The sequence below is a fragment of the Varanus komodoensis genome, unplaced genomic scaffold (assembly GCF_004798865.1).
Source record: "Varanus komodoensis strain SLA01 unplaced genomic scaffold, ASM479886v1 scaffold43, whole genome shotgun sequence".
Lineage (NCBI taxonomy): Eukaryota > Metazoa > Chordata > Lepidosauria > Squamata > Varanidae > Varanus > Varanus komodoensis.
Window position 1 is genome coordinate 1,014,862 of NW_025335985.1, and position 22,185 is coordinate 1,037,046.

Below are 22,185 nucleotides of genomic sequence, written 5' to 3' on the forward strand. Positions count from 1 at the left end.
ATGAAAGGAAGGCCAACAACTTATGGCTGGCATTTGGGGATGCAAGTTCCTCTGAACAGCCACTAGCCACAGTCCATATCCTGGTAACAGTTTGAATCAGGTTCAACGGTGTTCCCATAGGAAGCGGCCACACTGCAGGTCCAACCACATGGCGTCAAATTCACAGAGGTCATGGCCAGATGCCACACAGAAGTAGCTCCTATATCCGCCTGATTCATATACCTGCAATTGAGTGTGAATCAGGTTGTTTTTGCTCGAAAGGACATCTTGAAACTCACATCCTCTCTCCAGCCATGTGTGAGACCCCAGAGAAAAGCAAGCATGTGTACCAAAAATATGAGAGGGTGAACAAACGGCTAACCCAACCTCAGCAGTGTCAACGAAATTAGAATATATATACTTTTCTCCTCTATGAACGCCAATGAAAAGGAGCACTTGATAGCAACTGATACCTGCTGTTGAATTTGTCTGGTTCTACTTCCCGAGCATGATGAAAACCTAGACTCAACTCTGCATCGATTCCCAGACCACAGTAATTGTTCATCTGCACAATCTAAATAAATAGATAAAAACAATGTTCTACAATTTGGTACAGATTTCTTCTAATTTTCAACAAACCAACTAGAACATTTGCATTATAAACTGTCTGACTGTAAGGAGCTACAACATAAAATGTTTCCTCAAGTGTTGAACCTGAAGTAAAGAACCTAGACTCAGCATGAAGCTTTCCAGCTGACCCCAGGACAGTCAGACAAACACATGTATGTATGTATGTGTGTATGTATGTATGTATTCATTCATTCATGAATGCATGCATGCATTTACTGGATTTATCATATTTATAAAGGAACTCAAGGCAGCTTACTTAATACTCCTCCTCCTCTCAATCTCATCTTTCCAGCAACAACCCTGTGAGGTAGGTTGGGCCAGAAGTCTGTGACTGGCGCAAAGTCACCCAGTTGGCTGCTTGGCTGAGTGGGAGTTACAGCCTTGATCCCGAGTCCCAGTCCAGCACTCTCAGCCACTCTATCACACTGGCTCTCATATCCTAACATCTCACAGTATTTGTTGAAAGGATAAATTGGGGTAGCCCAGTTTTACACCCAGAGCTCCTTGGAGGAAGGGGAGGCTATAAGGGCAAGGAAAGGAAAGGAAAGGAAAGGAAAGGAAAGGAAAGGAAAGGAAAGGAAAGGAAGTAGAAATCAACATTTTCCAATTGATGAGCCCACAAAACTGAAATATTATAACGATATGGTCTTATGCAAATATTCTTTTTATTTGAATTAGAACTTCCTTGTTCAAAGAGTGAGCTTAAGGGGAGCCTCTGCAGAGGCAGAGTAACTTTTATAATACATTCTGGAGCTAAAGGTATCTTGTTCATTCTTGTTATAATATATTTCAAGAGGCTATGTAGGTGAGCTTTCAGTGACTTAATTTCATCGGGCAAAAGGTATCTTTTTCTGCTATCTCTATCTCCCCTGGAACTGCACACTATGCTAGAGTGCTGATTTATAAAAGGAAAACACAGACAAACTGTATTCCCTTTCAGAAAAACTCTGTAACAAAGAAACAAACAATTAACTGATCCAGTTAATCCTAATTAAACTTACATCCTAATGTCTATTTCCTAAACAGCAAGACCCCATATCTGTGGGGAATGGGCCCAAGCCTGCACCCCCCCACCTCCGGCAGATGCCTGAAATGGTGCATAATAGCAAACACTACATTTGCACAGGTTAGGGGTGTAGGACCCCTGCAAAAGTGGAAAAACCACAAATATCTCTAGTGTCTTCACCCCATTTGAAGGACTAAACACGTGAGTGAGGCTGGCTGGTCCCTTGACAAGGTACGTGGCATTCCCAAAGAGAGTGTGTAGTTTCCTGGAGATATTTACAGTTTTTCCTTAGAGATATTCACAGCCTTTTTCCAGAGATGCAGGTTTCCATGTCTGTGGGGATCCTGAGCCCCTAATCCCACAAATGTGGATGATTGATGGTTAACCATGGTTAAGCAAAGCTGTGGTAACTAAGACAGCAGATATGGGGATCCTGCTGTACTTCAAAATGGAACTACTATATCCAACAGACTTTCTGACAAGGAAAAATATATACCTGATCCACATTAGATGCCTGTAAAAAGCTACATCAACTATCAATAGTGTAGTGCCCTTAACAGCAGTGAAATTTGTCCAAAGGAGGATATTCATCAGATAGGAGGAGCAGATAAGAGTGTGAAAAAGAGACAGGTGTGACCCCAAGAGAGATGGGAGAGGCAATGGCAGGAAAGAATATGCCATACAGGAAAGTAAATACACTTATGACAATTATGGGTTTATGGTTTTTAGCAAGAAAACTACCTTGGGAGGCTCGGGCTCTAACACACCATTTTCTGAGCTTTCCAAAGCCTCTTGTGCATCCAAAAGGATGGTCCAACGATCCATTAGCACATCGTCAGCTTCATCAACTGATATCAGGACGGAGTATGGATCTTCTCCGCTATATCCAGCACCCCAGCGCAGCACCCTCCCCAAGTCATTGCCTGAACAAAAAAAAACAGGTTTTCATTAAGGACTTCTACTAAAGGAAAAGGCCTTGCTCTAGTACACTGGCTACTTTCCCTTTATCTCTTAAATAATCTTGTGCACATTAAACATTTTTCTCTTGTCATTTCTTGTATTTGCCCTGACAGGAACTTAATTACAGCAAAAAGTCTGTTTTCAACAGATAGCAAACCAGACAGTTTGAAGTGGGATAGGCAAAATCTGTGAATTTAAGAGCAATTTGCCATTTTTATTCCCGAAATCCAGGGTCGGACTCACCGGTTCCCAAGGGTAAAATTGCCACAGATGGTTCTGAACAGACGAGTTTGTGCCTGATCTCCTCCAGTGCACCGAGAACCCAACCAACAGTGCCATCGCCACCACACACGAGTATTCGGAAGTAAGGAATTTGAGAGAATGCATGGAACCTTCAATATTAAAAAAAAGAAGCAAGCACAATGTTATGGTAACAATACCTGTAAATACAAGCATGTATGCAGGCTTGCTTGCTTCATTCATTCATTCATTCATTCATTCATTCAAATTTATTTGAAAGCAGAAATATACTAACAAGTATGGCAGAAAAGGAAAGTTCAGGATTCTCTTACTGGAAAAGACTGACAAGACATGTTTAGAATAGGTCCAGTTTTAACTTGCACACAACACTGTCATTTCCAATTAGCAGGTGACATTGTCTGCTCATTCACTATTATGCAACCAACCTGCTTCACAGAATTCCTGGGCTGCCTATCCCAGGAATTCCCAGGACCCAATGGGAGTGAGCACCCGGCCTCCAGCTGCTTTTTGCTTCTGCTTTCAGTTACTGACCTAGGAGCAACTGTTCTTAGGATGTTAATTGAAAGCAGAAGTGATGAGCATAAATGAAGGCAGAATGCTTGCTTGTTGCTGTTCAGTCCCGGAAACCTATGGTTTAAACAAACCCCGGGTGGTCATTAAGTGAAACTGGGCCAATTCAGTCATTATCCAAAGACAGGTATCATTTAGGTAACATTTTGATGTACAGTGCAAGTGTGGAATGACAGAACCCTGTGCCAGAAGATAAGGTGGTTTTGAACTCTCCCCACAATGCAATCTGAAGCCTACCTACTCAGAAATGGAGCAAGTAGTTTGCTGGTTGTACTAAAAACAATTTGGCTAAGATACAGTGCAAAATTTAAGGAAAAACAACATAGAAATACTTTGAAATAAATTCAAGGCATCTTTTTAAAAATTCGTAATATATGTGGTTGTGCCTTATACAGTTCAAAAGCAAAACCTGAAAAATGCTTTATTTCAAGGGACAATGAGTGACCTAGATTTACAGATAAAAGCAGATTGCAAAAAAATAGGCCACTTTAACTCTTGGAGTTACGTAATAGAAGTTTACTCTACTTTTCAATAAAAGACAAGTGAGCTGAGTAGACCTTGCTACCCATCTCCCTTTTCACAGAGGGCTGTTGTGCAAGCCCCAACCACTTTCTCCAGGGTGGCTTATTTTTCATGAGCAGGCCACCCTGAGACCCCATGGCTTGTTCTAGGGGCAACCCATTCTAGGGGCAACCCATGGCTTGTTCTAGGGGCAACCTATCTAACCATGATAGGTTGTCATGTCATCCAAATCTGGGAGAGATTTTATCATGAGTTGCAGGGATTAGCTACAAAGCAAAAACCTCTGCTGCTCTTTGCAATCTTGCTCAACGATGCCCAGACAGTCCTCGTTTGTTACCCTTTTTACAATCCTAGAAAATGTCATTATTATTCTTATGACTGGTAGTGCTCCTTTGTGATTGTGCAAGTGACACCTATCCAATATGAGTAATCTTACTCATATTTTCAATGTCCTTGTAAGTTTCAGCTTCCAAAGAGAGCAAGAACAGTAGGCAACTGACAAGACAATTGACAAGATGAGACTACACATAGGAAAATCTGCACACACCAGGAGGAAAACTAATGCTACATAAAAGGACCACTGGGGGAGCACTGAAAATGGGGAAAACCTCTGGAGAAATAGGTGCATCTAATGGGAGGGACACATTATCTCCCACTTAGCACTGTGATTCTTCCAGGTTCAAGTGCTGGCCTGATATTTGTCAATGTCCTCCCCCTTTTAACTCTGCAGCTAGTCCAAAAAGGGGAAATATTAACTCTCCACCACCACTTTTCACGGCTTCTTTTTGGAGCACTTCCTTTTGCAGTTACTGGTGTTCTTGACAGTTCTAAAAAAGCAAAAGGTGGCTGAATGGACTAAATGAAAGTTTCCCCATGGTATGGGAAGTGACATGTCCACTTTGCTCTGTCCCATTTTGCCCCCTCTAGGTTTGCTTGTTGTTTCAACTGTTGGGGATATACGTACATATTGAATGACTTAAAAATAAATCGAAGGAAAATTTGCACACATGCATTAATGGCTCCACTACTGCAGAACAGGGGTGGTGCTGGGTACTGAAAATATCTAGGGCTCTTGCTCATCAGGCGAAAGAAAGAAGCACAAATTTGTATATGTTAAATTGCACATGGTCTACAGTCTCTGTGTTCGTGTGCCTTTAAAGTACCCTGCCTTCCAAGGGCAGCCCTATTTGTAAAAAGATATGAATGGGCAGAGGACAGGAGAACATTCGTAGCTGGGGGGCAAAAACCTCAGGGAGAAAGATTCAAGGGGTGCTGGGACAGCAGGGCGTAGAGCACTTGTGGGCAAAAACTCAGATGAACTAGGGCATCCTTCCCCAACCTGGTGGCCTTCAGAGGCATTTGGACAACTCCCAGAATTCCCATCCAGCAGGGCCAATGACTAGGAATTCTGGGAGTTGCAGTCCAAACGTGTCTGGAAGGCACAAGGTAGGAGAAGGCTGATCTAGAGGTGTCAGATACAGCAAAGATCATCAGAGCCCCTGTGCATTTATTTCAGGCAGTGTCCATGGACAGCAGAGTAGTGTGGAAGGTGGCTGCCAAGACATCTGAGGAGCTGAATGAAAGATCTGGGGCTCCAGCCCTAGTGGGTTGCATCTCAGCACTGCTCTGCTGCAGTGGCACATATTTCCTCTCAATCTACTTTCCAGCTATCACATTTGCATATATTTCCCTTGCATTTTCTTCCCAGTCTCCCAGGTGAACAAATATTCCCATCAGGTTTTTTAAAGAAATCTTACACCGTGACTGAATGGGACAAAGCAAGTGGGCTCCACATCTGGACAAGCTGGCAAGTTAAAGAAGTGGTGAAAAGCCTGGAGACTGTCCATTTATCACTTAAATCCACAGGATTGCATTGCCACGCTCTACCCCCTGCTTCTGGTACAATTACTTCTTTGTCTGCCCCACTATTTTTGGTATTTCTGATGGATTTTTGTGCTTGCACTAATGGATTCACCTGCTTCCTTTACTGTTATTTCTCCCCCAGTTATTTGCAATAGTGTGCAAAGCAGCCAACAGGCAGCCACATGTGTCAATTTCCTTCTTTGTCACCCCCTCCTCTTCAGCAATCCCTCGGACAATTGAAACATGCCAGGAAATTGACCAGGAAAGCTTAACCATATCAGCCAATTGCAAGACTGTAACTGTAATAAGTATTTACAACTATAATAATTACATAAATTTAATAATTATGACCTCAACTGCACATCTTTGTGGCTCCAAAAATAAAAGCCAGACAATGCAATGGGATTATAGCAATCACTATACAGCTCTAATGATTATAGCAAGATAAAGGCTAGGGTGGGAGACAAAATGCTATGAAATCTTTTGGGACACACAACAAAACAAGCTGGGAAGCTGAGGAGGAACGAGGGGGAAAACAACCCACGGCAAGTGCAGTTGTCTGTCAGGCATACTGTGGGTTACTCAACAGGCAAGCGATCCAGTGTCGCTTGTTCAGAGGGATGGATTTGCATGTAATGCTAATCCACCCACCATCTTTGACAAATGAGCTACTGCTGCATTTGTTTAGCCGATGCCAAATCCCAAATGTAAAAATAGAAACGCTGTTTATTAAATGACAGTTTTGTTAGTTGACATTAAAGGATGTTGAAAATAGCAGGAAGATGTCTTATTTGACAGTAGGGTTAAACATCCCAGCACCTCTGGCAACAGCACAGTTTGGCTCTGACTGCAATGCTACTCACACTGTGGATGTGTCCAACTACTGTACTGAAAGCGTTTGAAATCAGTGGCCGGGGCCAGAAACCTGATGGTCAATTTGTCTGCACCCCAGTGAGGCTTTGCATTGCCATTTCACAAAAACCAACTCCCTAACCCAACTCTCAAATTTAGGATACGGTGTGGAAGTCTGCTGTTCAAATCAAAAGACCCCACAAATTCCACTAAGCAGCTGCAAGACCTCACAGGCACCTCAGACAGTTTTTCTGCTTTTAAGCGTTGCATGTATGGCTGGCGAACCCTGAAAGCAAACCTTGCGCATATTGTGGCAATGCGATTTTATGCAAAAACGCGATGACGGCTAGCTCTGCAATATGCAATGCCCAATCTCAAGGAGGGATTTGGGGAAGAAAAGGAAACTGGGGTGGTAAAAGGCTGCAGCAGTTTGGAGCAGGGCTGCAGGAAGGAAGAGGTTACTGATTTCATGTCATTTCATTCCCATACACACAGAAACACGAAGTTTCCCAGGACAGCTTGCGCATGACTCTCATCCAAGCCCTGCTCAGGGTCAAGTTATTTAGCTTCAGCAGCTGAAATGCATCATGTTCTTCCAAGACCAAGCAACAGAAGAAAGGAAGCAGTCCAACAGAATGCAATAAAAGAATACCACTTGAAGAAACATATTAAGAAACAGGAAATCTGCACTGAACAGAAATGCATGGTTACCCAGGCAATGGGCCTCCATTCGTTAGTTCGAAGATCTGATGAGGATTCAAGAGCTTTCTAAAACTGTACAGCAGATCTCGACCTTTAAGTCCTCCACTTTTCGGATTCACAAATACAAGCAATGGACAGCAGTCCTGAGGAAGCTTGTCTTGCTAAAAAAAGGGGAAGGAAAGATGAAAAAAGAAAAATAAGCAATTAAGGAACATTGGTTATGTGATCAACAAGACAGTATTCCAGAAACATCCAGTGGAACTTTAAAAAGAACCCTGTTTTACAAGTGAAGTCGTCTTGGCAGACTCTACAAGGACTTTCAACTGCATGTGCTTTTTTAATTTTAATTTTTTGCACAAACCACACAAAAGTGAGCCCATATGTTTGTGCAACTTATTCATTTCAATGATAAGTGTAGAAAGAAGACACCCCCATGCAATGGTTCAATGCAACAAAACCCGAAACCTATTATAAACATAACCGATGTCAATCATAAATGTAATATAAAACATTATACAGTGTGTACTTTTCCCTAATTGGCTTCAGAATTAGGATTTACATAGTAATAAAGTATATGCTCGCCTTGATACATATTTCATCATCACCATCATAAACAACTTTATTAAGCTCATTTCAAATATTCAAAGGGCATTTCAAATATTCAGTGTCCTTCAGAAGCACTATCCCAGCAATTCTTGCCTACAATTAATTCGGGAGATGGGTAGGTATCATCAGGCTGAGGGTGGGAGAGAGCAGTACATGGCAGTCTGGTTAGGGCACATGGTCAGGGCCACTCCACACTTTACTGAGGCAGTTAAAGTATAATTAATGTATTTGCTTTTAAACAACTGTATACGTAGGCCTAGGAGCAATGATCCAACACAAGTACATGAGCTGCTTTAAAGGAAGGCCCATGTCATTCATGAACTTCTTGCTTGCTTTCACAGCAGGCACACCTGAAGAGAGCTTGGAATCAGCCAGCAAAGGCAAGATTGCTTATTATGACCTGAATCAAGGATAAGGAATGGACTGTTCTAGGCAGCTGCTTGAGCAGAGAAACAACATGCCTCTATCAATTGATCTATCGATCGATCTATCTATCTCAAAAGGCTAAATGAAATGAACTAGTGTTGATGGAAAGAAGCTACTTTTGTTGGCTTAGGCAAACCAGAAATGGCCACAGCAGCTTTTTCCCCCTAGACAGGATGAATGTATTGATGCAACCAATCAAGGAGAAGGTGTTAAAAGTGGCCTATAAATAATTGCAGATGAATGGGTGTATGGATGAGTGGGTGATAGACAGGTGTGTGGACACTGCAGATGGATAGAGCCATGCTGTGAAGGCCACCTATTTGCTCTCACAGCAGCATCCACGTCTAGATACAACAGAAGCTCCAGTCAGGCATGACACTATGTTTTGAGCTAAGCTCAGCATGAAATTGGAAGCACAATCTGAGTTTCCAGGCATGGAGGCAATCCATGATGTACAGCAAGTTCTCTCCTTTCATCTCTCATCTACTCAGCTCTCCAGTGGCCTCTAGTGGCAGTGCTGACTACAATCATAAACTATAGTTTGGCAATGACTTCATCCTTACCCTGCTTTTGTCCAAAATACCCAAACCTGAAGAAGTGTATCAAAGTCCAAGAGCTTACAACACTTTTAATTAGTTTGCTCTGTAAGGAATATTCCTCCTCTATTCTATGTTTTTCATATCAAAATACTAGAATAGACCTTCCTCTTAATCCTTTGAGATAGCTGTCATGATAAACACATCTACTTTGTTTCACATACATTCAGTAGGAGTTGTGGCCGACTGCAAAACATTAATTACTGCATAAACCATGGTTTGGTTTTATGGGAATGAGCCTTAGGAAGATGTGGTCTGTGGTCACAAGGCAACCAGAAGCTTCCATTTCCACTCTGGATGGATGGTTACCTACCAAATAATGCTTGAATGAAAAGGTTTTGACCTGGCACCGAAAAGAATATAGGTGTGGCGCCAGGCAAACCTCTCTGGGGAGCACATTCCACAATCTGGGCGCCACCGCAAAGAAGTCCCTACTCCAAGTAGATGCCCTTTAAGATGCCCTACTATGTTCCTACTTGGCTCCTGGGAGCCAAATTCAACCCTCAGGCCAAAAAGAGTCCTGTATACCCTCACTGTATATTTTTGGCTGAGAGTGAAATTTTCCAAAGGTTTCACTCAAATTAATAGCTCTTTTCAGGTGTACAAGTTAACTAACATGCAATTTCTAAAACCTTTATTTACAATACTGTGTCTTGCCCTTCATTAGAAAAAAAAGGCGCTGACACTTGCAGGAGGCCGCAGTTAGCAACTACCGAGGGTGCTGAGCTCCAGTCAATTCACTGTGGCCCAATCCTTGCGCAATAGGGACTCAGCACTGTGCAGCATTACCCCCAAACAAGAAAAAACTTTTATTTCCAAAAAAGGACAAGCCAGCAATTTTCTACTGAGTACGGTCCTCTCCCTTGCCCCTTTCCGGAAATGAGTGTTTCTGCTCATTTCCATTTCTAATTCGAAGAGTTAAGCACAAGTACAAGGTCCTGCTGGATTGGATACTTGGCAAAATAGCTCAGAAATTAATTATAAACTCATACACCAAGGTTCAAGAGAGCCAAGTAGATAGTGGACACATTTTAAAAGTGTACCTAGAAGTAAATTAATTCAGCATTATGCTTTCAACATATGGACAACTGTGTTATCTGGGGCACATTTTAAGTATCCTTCAAGATTATTAACATTATAATTGTTTTTCTTTCAGGTTGAACAAAAGTAATTCTTTATTTAAAGGCCAAAACCAAACTTGGCCATTCTTTGTTTATAGCCACGCATTCCTCTGCTGGAACTAAACTTTGCTCCATTCCCTTATTTGTTAATTACTACCATCCTCTCCATAGCCAGAGCAAAGTTTAACTGGATTTAATTTAACTTATTTTCCTCCGGAGTTGCTATAAATATTACATTTATAATGCTCATTTAAGGAATGCTATTTTACTTTTATTGGTAGAGTAAGTTAATAACTTCTTTATAACAGCCAGTTCAAACTCAATTAATGTGTTTTGCAATGGGGAAAGATGAAGATTAATTAAAGGACGTAAGAACAGGTGTAAAGAAAGGTGCTGTGTAACAAATTTAAACAACAACTTCTAATGTATCCTTACAGCACCAACTTATTTCTTTTCAGAATTAAATGTGAAATAAACTCAAATGTCCAGAGAAAAAAACATAAGCATGTTTTCAGTAGTGTTATAATGATTGGGCTCAATCTTCATTCCAGAATACAGATGCATATTATGAATGCAATCCAGAAAGTGGGACAAGTCATTTTATGCCACACCTATCTAACCAACAGTAATTCAAATTAAACTCTAGGAAATTAAATGCAATGCTAATGGTAAAAACCGGTTACATAAAATATGGTATGCTAGAATAAAAATGCTCTAGTGCAAAACTAACAGTGCTGACTGGCATGTTCTTTTCCCAGTGAAACTGGTGCACCAACCGTCTGCTGCTGTTTTAGAATAGTTTGCATTACCATTCATGCCTCACTGAATTCTACCCCTAATTCCCTCCCTGCACACAACTTCATGGTTCTTAAGACCAGGGGCTGGTAAACTGTGGCCTCCCAGATGTTTTGCCTGCAACTGTCACAATTCCTCACTGCTGACTATATTGGCTAGAACTGATAAGAGCTGAAAGCCAAAACAGCTTGAAGGGCACAAGGATGGCCTTCCAGCCCCCTTCCAGGCTCCTTTCAGCTTGAGATTCTGTGAAGTTGCTCACTTCTGAAGATGCACATACTTTAATGCAAGTAACATTCCCGCATTATGCCATTCATACAGCATCCTTTCTGCTGCAAGGCTTTCCTTAGCATTTGTTTAAGTGGAATATTTACTAGCCTAAGTGAAATAAAGAGCTCTTGGCTAACATTTTAGCAAGCTGAAATGCATAAGTCTCATCTGACTTTGCTGGTTAAAACAGAACCAATTACCTATTTATACAACCTCCATTTCCAGACTGATTTTATGACTACCTTAAAGTTCCATGGACTCCCTATGGATTTCCCCAGCAGCACAGTAAACATGTCGCACTTTGTTTGGGGTACCAAGTAACACCAGGGAGTGCAAGTGTGACCATCACTTACATATTTAATCTAGGACAGGAAAAATATCACTAGTGGAATCAAATGGCACTTGTGCGAATCAACTCTGACATAGAAATACTTGTAGCATGGGTTCGTATCTATCCACACAGCATGCTAAAAACATTTCTGAAATACAGCCATGTCCATTTTGCATTCATTTATCTAGCTGTTTCTCCTGTCCTATTAGCTTTAAGGCTCACTGGAAGTGCACACAGATAATTTCCTGGAAGTGCACACAGATTACTTCAGTTAAAATGAAAACGCCGAGATGGATTTAATGCATGCTAATTTGGATCACATTAGACAGCAACAAAACTCTATGGAGAAAGGCACTGCAAACTTGGCAGACTCTGCCTGAACACTGGCTGCCTGTTTTAAAAGGATACTGTACTGCAAGGCCTGATTTTGATTTCTGTTCAATATGTCCAACTTTCCTCTTTTGTATGCCTTATACAAAGCATGCTGTGTTTACAGTTAGAGGATAGATTCATTTCTTAAATTGCAACATGTAACTAAGAGGTCTTACCAGAACTTCAGGGATGACAACAGCAGCTAGTGGTTTGTCATTAACAGTGGAGTCTTTAGCTAGCATATACAATCTTTCAGCTTCAGAAAAACATGAGATTTCTAGTATGACAGCACCTGAAACAAAAGATTTCAATCATATCTTCAGTTGTTTAATATGAAAAGCATAGGTTCATTAAGTACTCAATAGCTTTGTCTGACACCAAGTGTAAATATGTAACTTGACTAACAGAGTTGTGGAAAGTTACACAGGTGGATGCTCCCACAGGTGGAAGCTCACTGAACATTAGTGGCTGGGTAACTGTGGTCACATTGGAACCACAGCCATGTTACATCTCTTTCAGTGGCGCCTGCTGTCTTTCCTAATAAGAGATTCTAAATAAAAAGCGCTGGACCTCTTGGTGTGTCAGTGCACATCACCAGCAGAGCAATGTGATGTTTAGGCCAAAGTCAGAACTGGCATGAACCATTAGAGCAGCTATGAACTGAGGGCTCCTATGGTGTGGAGAGCAGCAACACGTACCATGCTTAGCATTTATATTCCTCCAGAAGGACAGCTGCTGTTTTCTAAAAGGCCGTGAAAACAACAAGGGCAATTTCAAATTTGTTTATGGCTGAAGCAACGTAGAGCTATCACCAAAAACCACATCCCATAACAGTCTTCCCCAACCTTTCCAGACATGCTTGGACTGCAACACCCAGAATTCAATGGCCCTGCTGGATGGGAATTCTGGGAACTGTGGTCCAAAAGCCTCTGATGGCCACCAGATTGGCAAAGGCTGCCATGTAAAGTTCTCCCTGTATAATCTGTGGAATACTTGATCATGTAATATCATTGTACAAAACGGCTGCCACGGTGGGCATGGCTCATCACAGGACACCCATTTCCCACAAGGCAAGCTGGTGAGACTAAGGGAAAAGAAGCCTGCTAATGAGTTTACCTCTTGTACACTGTGAATGAAGTTAGGAAGAAGTATGGATGCCAAAAAAATCGCGCCCCCATCTCACCACATGGAGTGAAAGGAAATGTAACACCCACACAAGCCCAGGAATGGAAGTTCATAACCCAACATTGTCAACACAGTTAAATTCCAGTTAAAATATTATCTTCTTACCTTGAGATGAATATACGTGACTCACAGAAACTAAATTTGCTGTAGAAGTTGAAAAAGCAAAATGTTTCCAAATGTAGCATTAAAATGTTTATTTTTTCTAAACGAAAGCAAATTGTACATTATATAAATAAAGCTTAGCAAGTTAATACCTTCTCATTTTACACATAATTGAAGAGATCAGTCTTGTTTATTTGAAGATGTGTGAAAAGTATACACAAATTACCCACGGAATTTAAAATAAAAGCTCCAGGGCAGTAAACAAGATCAACTGTTCACAGAGAACAAAGTCAGTTCCAAATACTGCTGATGGAATATATTAACTAGAACAATAAACACAAGTTGCATATAAGCTACCTAATAATCTTAATTTAAGCAAGCGCTACATGGGTGGGAATCAAAAGTGGCAAACAACACTCAATACATGCAACAGAGCTTCTGAGACCACCTCTGACTGTGGTCAGTTTTTAAAGATCAGTAATGGAGTTAGGTGCAGAAGACAAACAAGGTCACCATACTGTGAGGAAGTCTCACACACGATCTCCTAAGCTAGTTCACTACACTCAACATTTCCGCTTCCCCCTGATTGCCAGAAATGAGAGCACCTCAAACCAGCATTATACTCAGACTTACATTTGTGAAGGAATGCAGCTCCTGTCAATGTTTTCTGTCTTGCTTTGTTTTATTAATTTAAAACACTTTCCCCCGAAGCTCAAAATGGTCCACAAACACTTATAAAAATGATGTTTTTATACATCATTTACACATTATAAAAATGAAAACCAGTATGTAATTACTTATATCATTACAAAGAAAGAAGAAATGTATGTGTGGGTTATGATTACTGCTGAAATAGTGCCATCTATATGCCCCCCATTTTAATAAGCATGGAGCAGTATGAAAAATATTGACTGCATAGATATGGAATATCTATATTATTATTATTATTATTATTATTATTATTATTATTATTATTATTATTATTGGAACATTTCTATGCTGCCCCTTTTTGGAACGATGGTGCAATCGAACAGGATTTCAAACTATAAAATAGTTTTATCATTTTACACAAGCTATGATGGTAAATGACTTACTTTTGATGGCTAATTCATCTTTGAGGATGTTTGTGTATTCTTCAGTGGAGAGGTGAGGTGACAAACCACCCACAAACAAATGGACCCGCACAGGTGATATGTGATTTTCAACAAGGTAAAACCTTGTTTGATTCATCTGACGTAGTGAAGTCTGTGAAAGAGAAGAAACGTTGAATAGTCATCATATTACAAATGCACCGCTTTTGGATGATTATGACTCTAAAGGTGTAATCCTATGCAAATCTAGATAGAAAAAAAAACCCATAATCATCCCCCATGGCACACCCAGTCTAAACTTGCACAGGATTGTGCTCTAATAATCTAAAATCATTGCCAGCAACCAGAAACTTTTACTAAGCCTGCCTATGAAAGCAAAGTTCTCCTATAGAAAGCTTCCCTTTGTTTGGAAACAGCTCATTTGTTCTCATTCTGTGCTAAACGTTAGTGAAAACTGAAAGAGTGCTGGTAAAAAATAGCCAAATGCCATGATTATGACTCCCAAATAATTCTAGGTGATGCATCACAAAATTCCAAATTCCATGCCAAGAATATACTGTGTAAGCACATGTGCATGCCTTCATTTTGTACAGTTTAGTCAGCTTTCCAAAGTATGCTGCTCCACTGGAAATTTTGTAATTTATGAAGAGGATTATTCAGTGGAAGAATTTGGAAAGAAAAAAAAATGCTGTTTTGGGTAACTGTTGCAGGGGAACGGATTCAACCCATCACGGAGGAAGGACAGAGATTCTTCTAACCCAATGACCGCCAGGATAAGCACCAATTACTACTCTTCTGATTGTGAATATTCTAATAGCATTCGGACAGTAAATCTACAGTGATGTTCTGAATCTTGGGAGAAAGAATTCTTTCAAAACAAAGTTCCAAAAGCTCTCTCCCACGTCATACCTTTAAGAACGTAAGAGTTGTGGTGGATCAGGCCAGAGGCTGATCCACTCTTGCATTCTGTTTGCACAGGCCCTTATGAGAAGCCTGTAATACAAGAGCACCCAGTTGTCCATCTTGTTCCTTGAGGACTCCCACCTTCACTAACTACAGAACGTTCCTGTAAAGCAGACAGCTCCAACCATTCCTAACCACCCTCCCTGGAAGCAATATCGGGAGTGTGCTCTCTGGGAGGCTGAGCTCTGAAGTGACGTTTATGCCAGGCACATCAAGCTCTGCTCAGACCCAGAAGACAAAAGATGCAAAGAAGGAGGCACATGATACGAAGGAGCACACTGTAAGCATGGACATCCCAAAACAGACATGCCACGGCAAGACATACATACAAACGAACATCCATCTTTTGCATCTTGTTAGCAGAAATAGAAGAAATTCAGCTGGGTCATATTTCTGTTCCTTCTAGCAGGCCAGGGACAAAACAAACACGAAGTACTGACCCATGCTAAGCAGCGCTGGCCCTGTCAATGCCCAACGTGTAGGTTATAGAATGGACCAAGGGGGGAATCTGAGGCACAGCTGCCTTTGGCTGGTTTAGGATTTGTGACCACTATAGCTGCTGGTAACAATAAGTCCAAAACAGCAGCGAATTCTAGTTTACTGTCTGTGAGTGATGGGCGGCTACATGCCACCCAGTCAGTCCAACATGGCTATGAGGAGCAACCAGCAACAGCTCAGCATCACCTCTAAGGGGCAGAATATTGGTTTGTCACCTCCCCAATAAGCTGAAGTCTGGAGCCAAGGCTTGCGATTGGTTTCCCATTCCTGGCTTGTTAAAACTACAAGCCAGGATTTCCAGTTCAGACACAATAATATCCTGGCTTATCATTAGATGTAAACACAGTCATTGTACATACATTTCTTTTCAGCAGCTTAATAAAAGCTCAGAGGTAACATGGCTGGAAACAACATTCAATAAAAGTTCAGGAATATGAAAAAGTATACTGCAGTATTCCTTATTTACCTTTCTGATGTCTTGCAATCTGCTGAGAATCAGTTCATCATCACCCAGTACCATTCGCTGCACTAAGGAAAATAAAAACATTTCTTTTGGGGTTCTATTTTTGATTCAAATAATTATGAGACTTATTAACATAATCAGAATTTCCAATGGATAACTAGTTGATCCAGTTAAGTTCAATCTGTTCAGTAGTAAATGAAATAACAGAAATGACAACTTTGAAAAGAATTAAACCCAAAGGCTTAAGTTTCAGGCTCTTCAAACTGAAACCCAATGATCAGACTTCTGAAAACCAGCACTAACATTAAACTGCAGAGCCATGCAGTAACAACAGAAACGTGTGGGGATTTTTTAAAATTAAATTTCTACCCAACCCATTCGTCAGGATGACTCTCTGGGAAGCTTACAGGATATAACAACAAAGATACTGACTTACCTTGTTTGGAGCCCATGAGTACCTCAACTAGTTTGAAGTTCTGGGAACACTCCACCTGACAAAAGATAAACATATTCAAACAGATTTCTACTAAGTAAACACCCCTTTAGCTTTGATACTTGTATATCTTTTCAAGAAAGATATTAATATAATGCAGAAATTAGATTTTCCTGTTGTACTACAGCTTTCCCAACCTCAGTTGTACAGCCTACAAAGCAACACCAAATCATGGGGTTAAATTAGATGCTGAATTACATGTTCCTTCATTGACTGCACTAATTCCAGAATATTGTGTATACGGGGGGAAGGGTGGTGCCCAGTGTGCAATGCTCAGCCACCAAGGGGTTCCTCTTAAGGAGTGGGCCTTAGTTTGCATAGATGTCTTTCCCTGGCCCAGCTAGTTTTAACAAGATCACAAACACCATCAGTTAACAGAGGATTCCAAATTTAGGCAACCCGATACAGAAGAGAACCAGGTAATCAACAGAACAAGGAATCATTAGCAGTTCTTCAAGCTTGAATTGCCTGTTCTTAAGAAAGGCCTTGCTTGAGGCCCCAGGACAGCACAAGATACAATCCCAGCAAAGGAAGGAATGTGTGAACGTTACCTCTAAGATTCCCTCCTGCTGGCACGATTCTTCAGTAGGGCACACACTCTTTTCCTCTGCAAGGTGTATTTGTGGGTGGGTGAAAGAAGGCAGCTCGAGCTGCCCTTCCAGCTCACTTCAGCCTGCAATAGCAGGCTCACATATAAGCCACTTAAGCAGGACCCTGACCTTGCCTGTTGGAAATGCTTGCTGCCATTTTTGCAGGGACTCTAACAGAATGGGAGCCCAGCCCTGACCTCCTCCTGCCAACTCAAGAGAAAGTAAAAAGAAGATGAGTGGCAAGCTGCAGTCTTACTGGCTCTCAGCACATCCACCTTCCTTCTTTCAGGAGGCAGAGAAATAGATGCAGGGAGGGGAACTCAGAACCGATCCTAGTAAATCCTAGAAAGGTTCACCTCTTTCATTCTCATCCCTTTCTCCCATTCCTTCCCTTCCTCCAGCGGGTGAGTACCACAGCTACAGGGGAAATGGCCACTCAGCCTGCCAGGACACTGGAGGACTTGAAGCAGATAAACCTGCAAAGTCTAGCGATCCACAATGGAACCCCATTGTCCTCCTTCTGTGCCATTGCTTTAATTTTTGTAACATGGGCATTTGGAGGTTCTCTGATCTGAATACAAGCCGAAGTAGGAAAAAACAGAAGACAAAATTATCCATTCAGTATCATTTACCTGGCATCCAAGTAGTGGTAGAACTTTTTTGATTACCATCTGGGTAGTGCTTTCTTTATCTATTCGTATTGAGACACAGGCCATTCCAACCCTGGAGAAGGGGAACAACAAGGAATAACTTGTGCAAGCTGGGGAGGGTCAGAGAAACATCAACAGGGAGCACCTTCTCTGAAGTATGTTCACTAAGCTTGCAAGACCTTGAGCTTTTCTACACAAGGCATTTATTTTATGCTGATCAGCATCAAGACAACACTGTGATCCCCCCACTGCCAGTTTTGCTTCTGTTTGTAAACAGCATTTTCTGCCAGCTTTTTTTTAGAGCAAGGAAAATGGGATATTATTTCTTACAGTATTTGTGCTATTCTGTTACACCACATGCCACCTAGAGATTATATAGCTGAACAGCAGGGCTTGGATCTCAATTCCAGAACAAAATCAAAAGCACATGCAGGGAATTAACAGCCTTGAGTAGAACAGCCCCTTGACCCTAAAGCCCAGTTCCTAAAACCAGTTCTCAAAGCTTTAATGGCTTGTTTATACTTAGATTCACCCCAACCATGGAAAAAGCAAACCGGGGGGGGGGGGGCAGGGATGTAATAGCACAAGAAATCCACAAATAAAAGCCCCTGAACCTTCCCCACCCCATCATTTATTTCCCTCTAAGCAGACTCACTTCTTGTGTCAAATCATAGCCAAGGAAGAAATGGCAACAAGGGGACAGACATAAGCCAAGAGTTAAGCCAAGAGCAAGAGGAATGCAGCGTCCATTTCACCCCTTTTGCTCTTAAAACCACAGCTCCCCGGCCACCCTCTACACCCACTTTCTATGTAGTTTGGTCCAATCTGGGTTTGCCACCATCATAAATCCATTGGCTCAGCAATTCCTGTTCTCTAGTCAGACCCCAACAATGATTTAGAAAAGAGTTAAAAACGAATGTTAGAGCCCTTTTAACTATGGCAGAGCAATCACGGTCTAAGAATAAAAGGGAAGGGGCAGCACTAAATACACACACACACACCCTTTTCAAAGTGTACTGCAGAGACAGGGAAATTTTGGCCTCCATAGACAGGATCTGGCCTATTGGTGTTTCCCTGCCAAGCCGCCTGTCGGCTTCAGTCCCTACCCCTGCCTAAAGCTCAGTGCTAGAGAACAGCTTCTTGATAACAGGAAGGCCTTTTCTTTTTCTGTGCAAAAAGGGGATCAAAGTGATCTCCTCTACGGCTAGCTAAACACAGAAAAGGGACCCCAAAGATTCAATTCCTGACATCCCCCGGAGCATAGGACTGGGAGGCAGTCAAGCCCACAAGGTTTGAATAGTTTTCCAGTCTGCCCCCATCCCTGCCCAACTTCTGGTAAACAGAATTTGAAAATGGACCGAGCCAACACTGCTTCAAGTGTTACAGCTTTTCATGGATGTGCACCATCTGCCAGCACCACAAATAATTACGTGTTTTGATGTGGCCCCCCAAGAATTTTACGCTTTGATTATTTGTTTGTTTAAAATATTTCTATACTATTCAGTCCATGACTCTCAGGATTCTTTATGATATTCATTTATCTGCAAGGTTTATATACGGCTGCATATTCTGCTATGGAGATTGCAGAGTAGGAAGCAAGAAAAGATAGAACAGATGAAAAAGCAATGCAATAGGCCACAAACAAAATCAATATAACCATGGTTAGTTCAGGAAGGTGCCTGAAAGAAGACAATGTTGGTGCCTTCCTGACCTTCAGAGGCAGAGATTTCCAGAGAAATGACACACTGAAGGCTCTTCTTCAGGTGGCCTCCAGTCAGACCACAGGTCCATATGGACCCATCAGAGACCTCAGCACCCTGGCAGGTTGGCAAGGGAAAAGGTGCTCTCTCAGGTATCCTGGCCCCAAGTTGTTTAGGGTTGTTTAAACCTGGCCCAGAAGTGAAATGGCAGCCTGTGCAGTTTCCTCTGTGAAGGAGTTGCATCCCCAAAAGGGGAACAGATGAGCGCCTTAGGCTTGGGGCAACCAGCCATACCTGAGCTGTTTTATATCTTCCTTTACACTCTGTCCAATAAATAAAACTTGTGGTAAGTTCAATCTGAAGTTTAGAAAATAATACAACTTCAGACACTTATGTTGAAAGGATACTTCTGGTAAAATTTAAAGTTGCCATTAGTCACAATTCTGTATAAATGCAGTGGGGATGTGTCTTAACACTTTGTAAGTTTCTTAGAATTATTTATAATTAAAAGCAGGCTAAGCTTTAAAAATAAATAAGCTCTCATTTTCTTAAAACATATCTAAGGCTGTACATGTCAGTCCTGTTCTAATGAAGTCATGGTTTCACACATTTGGAATTTAGAGAGAAAAAGGTCACTCACTTCAGCCACCCAGGATATATTTTTATGATTTCACTGTCCCTTGATTTCGCTCTGATAATCCAAGCTTCGAAAACAGCTTCTCGGAATACAGACCCAGGGTGGATCTCTTCTGTGGTATCATTCTTATTAATGATGTCATCACAAAACAAGGCCTGCTGAGTGAATGTCTGAAGTTCATAGTCTTGTTGATCATCATTAATGTAGTACACCCTCAATGCCGCCTCCTACGACAGGAGAGAAACACAGCTGATTTGTCACACACTTTACTGGAACAGAGATATGACCCTGATGGACATGATGGACCGTGGGCAGGTTCACATGTAATGGCAACCCATAATGGTAAATCGCCATGGCAGCTTGGGGTTAAGTGCCAAGCAGCTACAAGCAGCCTGATAGACTATCTGGCTCACCATGGTTGCTTTGCTCCTTCCCTCGCCTCCTTCCCCCTCATTCTCGCAAGCAGGATTCCAAAAAATGTCACGGAGAGGAATGAGGTTCCTCTCTTTGGCAGCCACGACCACAAGCCAATTTGCCCACCGTGGCTTTCAGGAGTCTCTGGTGCAGACCAACATGCAGCAGAGAAGATGGGGGAGCTGCTCAGGCACCTCCACCTCCCGCTCCAGAGGTCTCCTTGTGATCCACCGCCAGGCACAAGAGGGGCAATCAACTGGGCAGCAAAGCCAGAAGTGGGAGTGCCACTCATTCGCAGATTCCCCTGCTCCTCTGCAGTGGGAGCAGGGAAAAGGGAGTCTGGGCAAGACTGGGAACAGAACACCCCTGCTTAGCTCAGGCCCTCCCTTGCCTGTTCGTGCTCAAGCAGCCTCTTCTCTGCCACATGGAGATGCTCCCTTCTGTCACATCAGAAAGAAAGCCCGTCTGCTGCGGATGGGGGGAAGCAATGCGCTGTGCATGGCTGCCTCCATGGGGGCAGCACCGCTTGTCTGGCTTCCGTCCCGCTGCTTGGAAGAAAGGAGCAAGGAAGCGGGGTGCCAAGAAGAGCCCTCTCTTGTTCTGGGGATGTTCCTGCATTGTGTTGTGCATCCAAGTTCAGAGGACAAAACAGGCAGTCATGCGAGGGAGAAACCCAAGAACAGACTGATGCTACTGACTCTGCTTTTTGATCATGATAAATCACAGTGGAAAATCACTGCAACTGGAATACACAACCAAGAACTGTTGACAACAATTAACAGCAAGTGTTCTGGTCAGCAATTATATTTTCCTGAAGGGCTATTTTGACAAGACCAGAAACCCTCTGCCCCTGCCTTAAAGGTGGCAAGAACTGTTACCACATATTTATCTCAGCTCCTTTTTCTCTTTCTTGGCAACTGGGCGCCAGACCTCTCCTTTCAGGATGCAGACACAAATTAGCCGTGGGGGCTCCAGTGTCTAATTCCCAAACGAGGGGAAATCTAAGCTCGGTATAGCAAAGAATACTATTATGCACAATATCAGATGTTAAAGAAGCCAGTATATGTTTCAAGCTAGCAGGAAAGAAAGCACAGATGGAGTATAAATGCTGAGTTCCATTCTCAGGCTCTCAGTGGACAAAAAAGGACAGAATCTACCAGATAAACAGGTATAACCCAGCAGGGCAATTCTTGTGCACTTTGCAACAGCTACTATATCAGGTAGAATTTGAGTTATAGTCATGATTAGTGTTTTGGAATACCAGCCTCATATTTTGCCACACACGGAGATAGTTAACAGTTTTCAGTGTTTTCATTTTAGGATACACAGACTTCAGCATAAATCACGGACGTTCTTACCACAATTTCTTCACTTTTTGCAATCCTTGGAACTGTAATAAGCCGATATTGATTGCGTTTTACTGCATCGTTCCCATCATATATTTTTACTATTTGTTTACCTAGAAATAAGATTGTATTTTAATGCTTAATACAAGAAATAAAGTAAAACAGAATTTGCATACAAACTGCTAAGGCAT

General features: G+C 41.9%; 1 protein-coding gene across 4 annotated transcripts in view; it reads right to left on the reverse strand.

The window, feature by feature from the left end:
* Positions 1–22,185, reverse strand: part of DGKQ (diacylglycerol kinase theta) — a 79,974-nt gene that overhangs the window by 10,110 nt on the left and 47,679 nt on the right. For all 4 annotated transcript variants that reach the window (XM_044444070.1, XM_044444071.1, XM_044444072.1 and 1 more), the window contains exons 8-19: positions 22,007–22,107; positions 20,238–20,461; positions 17,880–17,970; positions 16,601–16,655; positions 16,168–16,229; positions 14,244–14,394; positions 13,153–13,191; positions 12,039–12,154; positions 7,355–7,506; positions 2,819–2,967; positions 2,357–2,538; positions 453–553 (exon numbers count right to left, since the gene is read on the reverse strand). In XM_044444070.1, the coding sequence (XP_044300005.1) occupies positions 453–553; positions 2,357–2,538; positions 2,819–2,967; positions 7,355–7,506; positions 12,039–12,154; positions 13,153–13,191; positions 14,244–14,394; positions 16,168–16,229; positions 16,601–16,655; positions 17,880–17,970; positions 20,238–20,461; positions 22,007–22,107 (1,423 nt within the window). The remainder of the gene's footprint in view (positions 1–452; positions 554–2,356; positions 2,539–2,818; positions 2,968–7,354; positions 7,507–12,038; positions 12,155–13,152; positions 13,192–14,243; positions 14,395–16,167; positions 16,230–16,600; positions 16,656–17,879; positions 17,971–20,237; positions 20,462–22,006; positions 22,108–22,185) is intronic.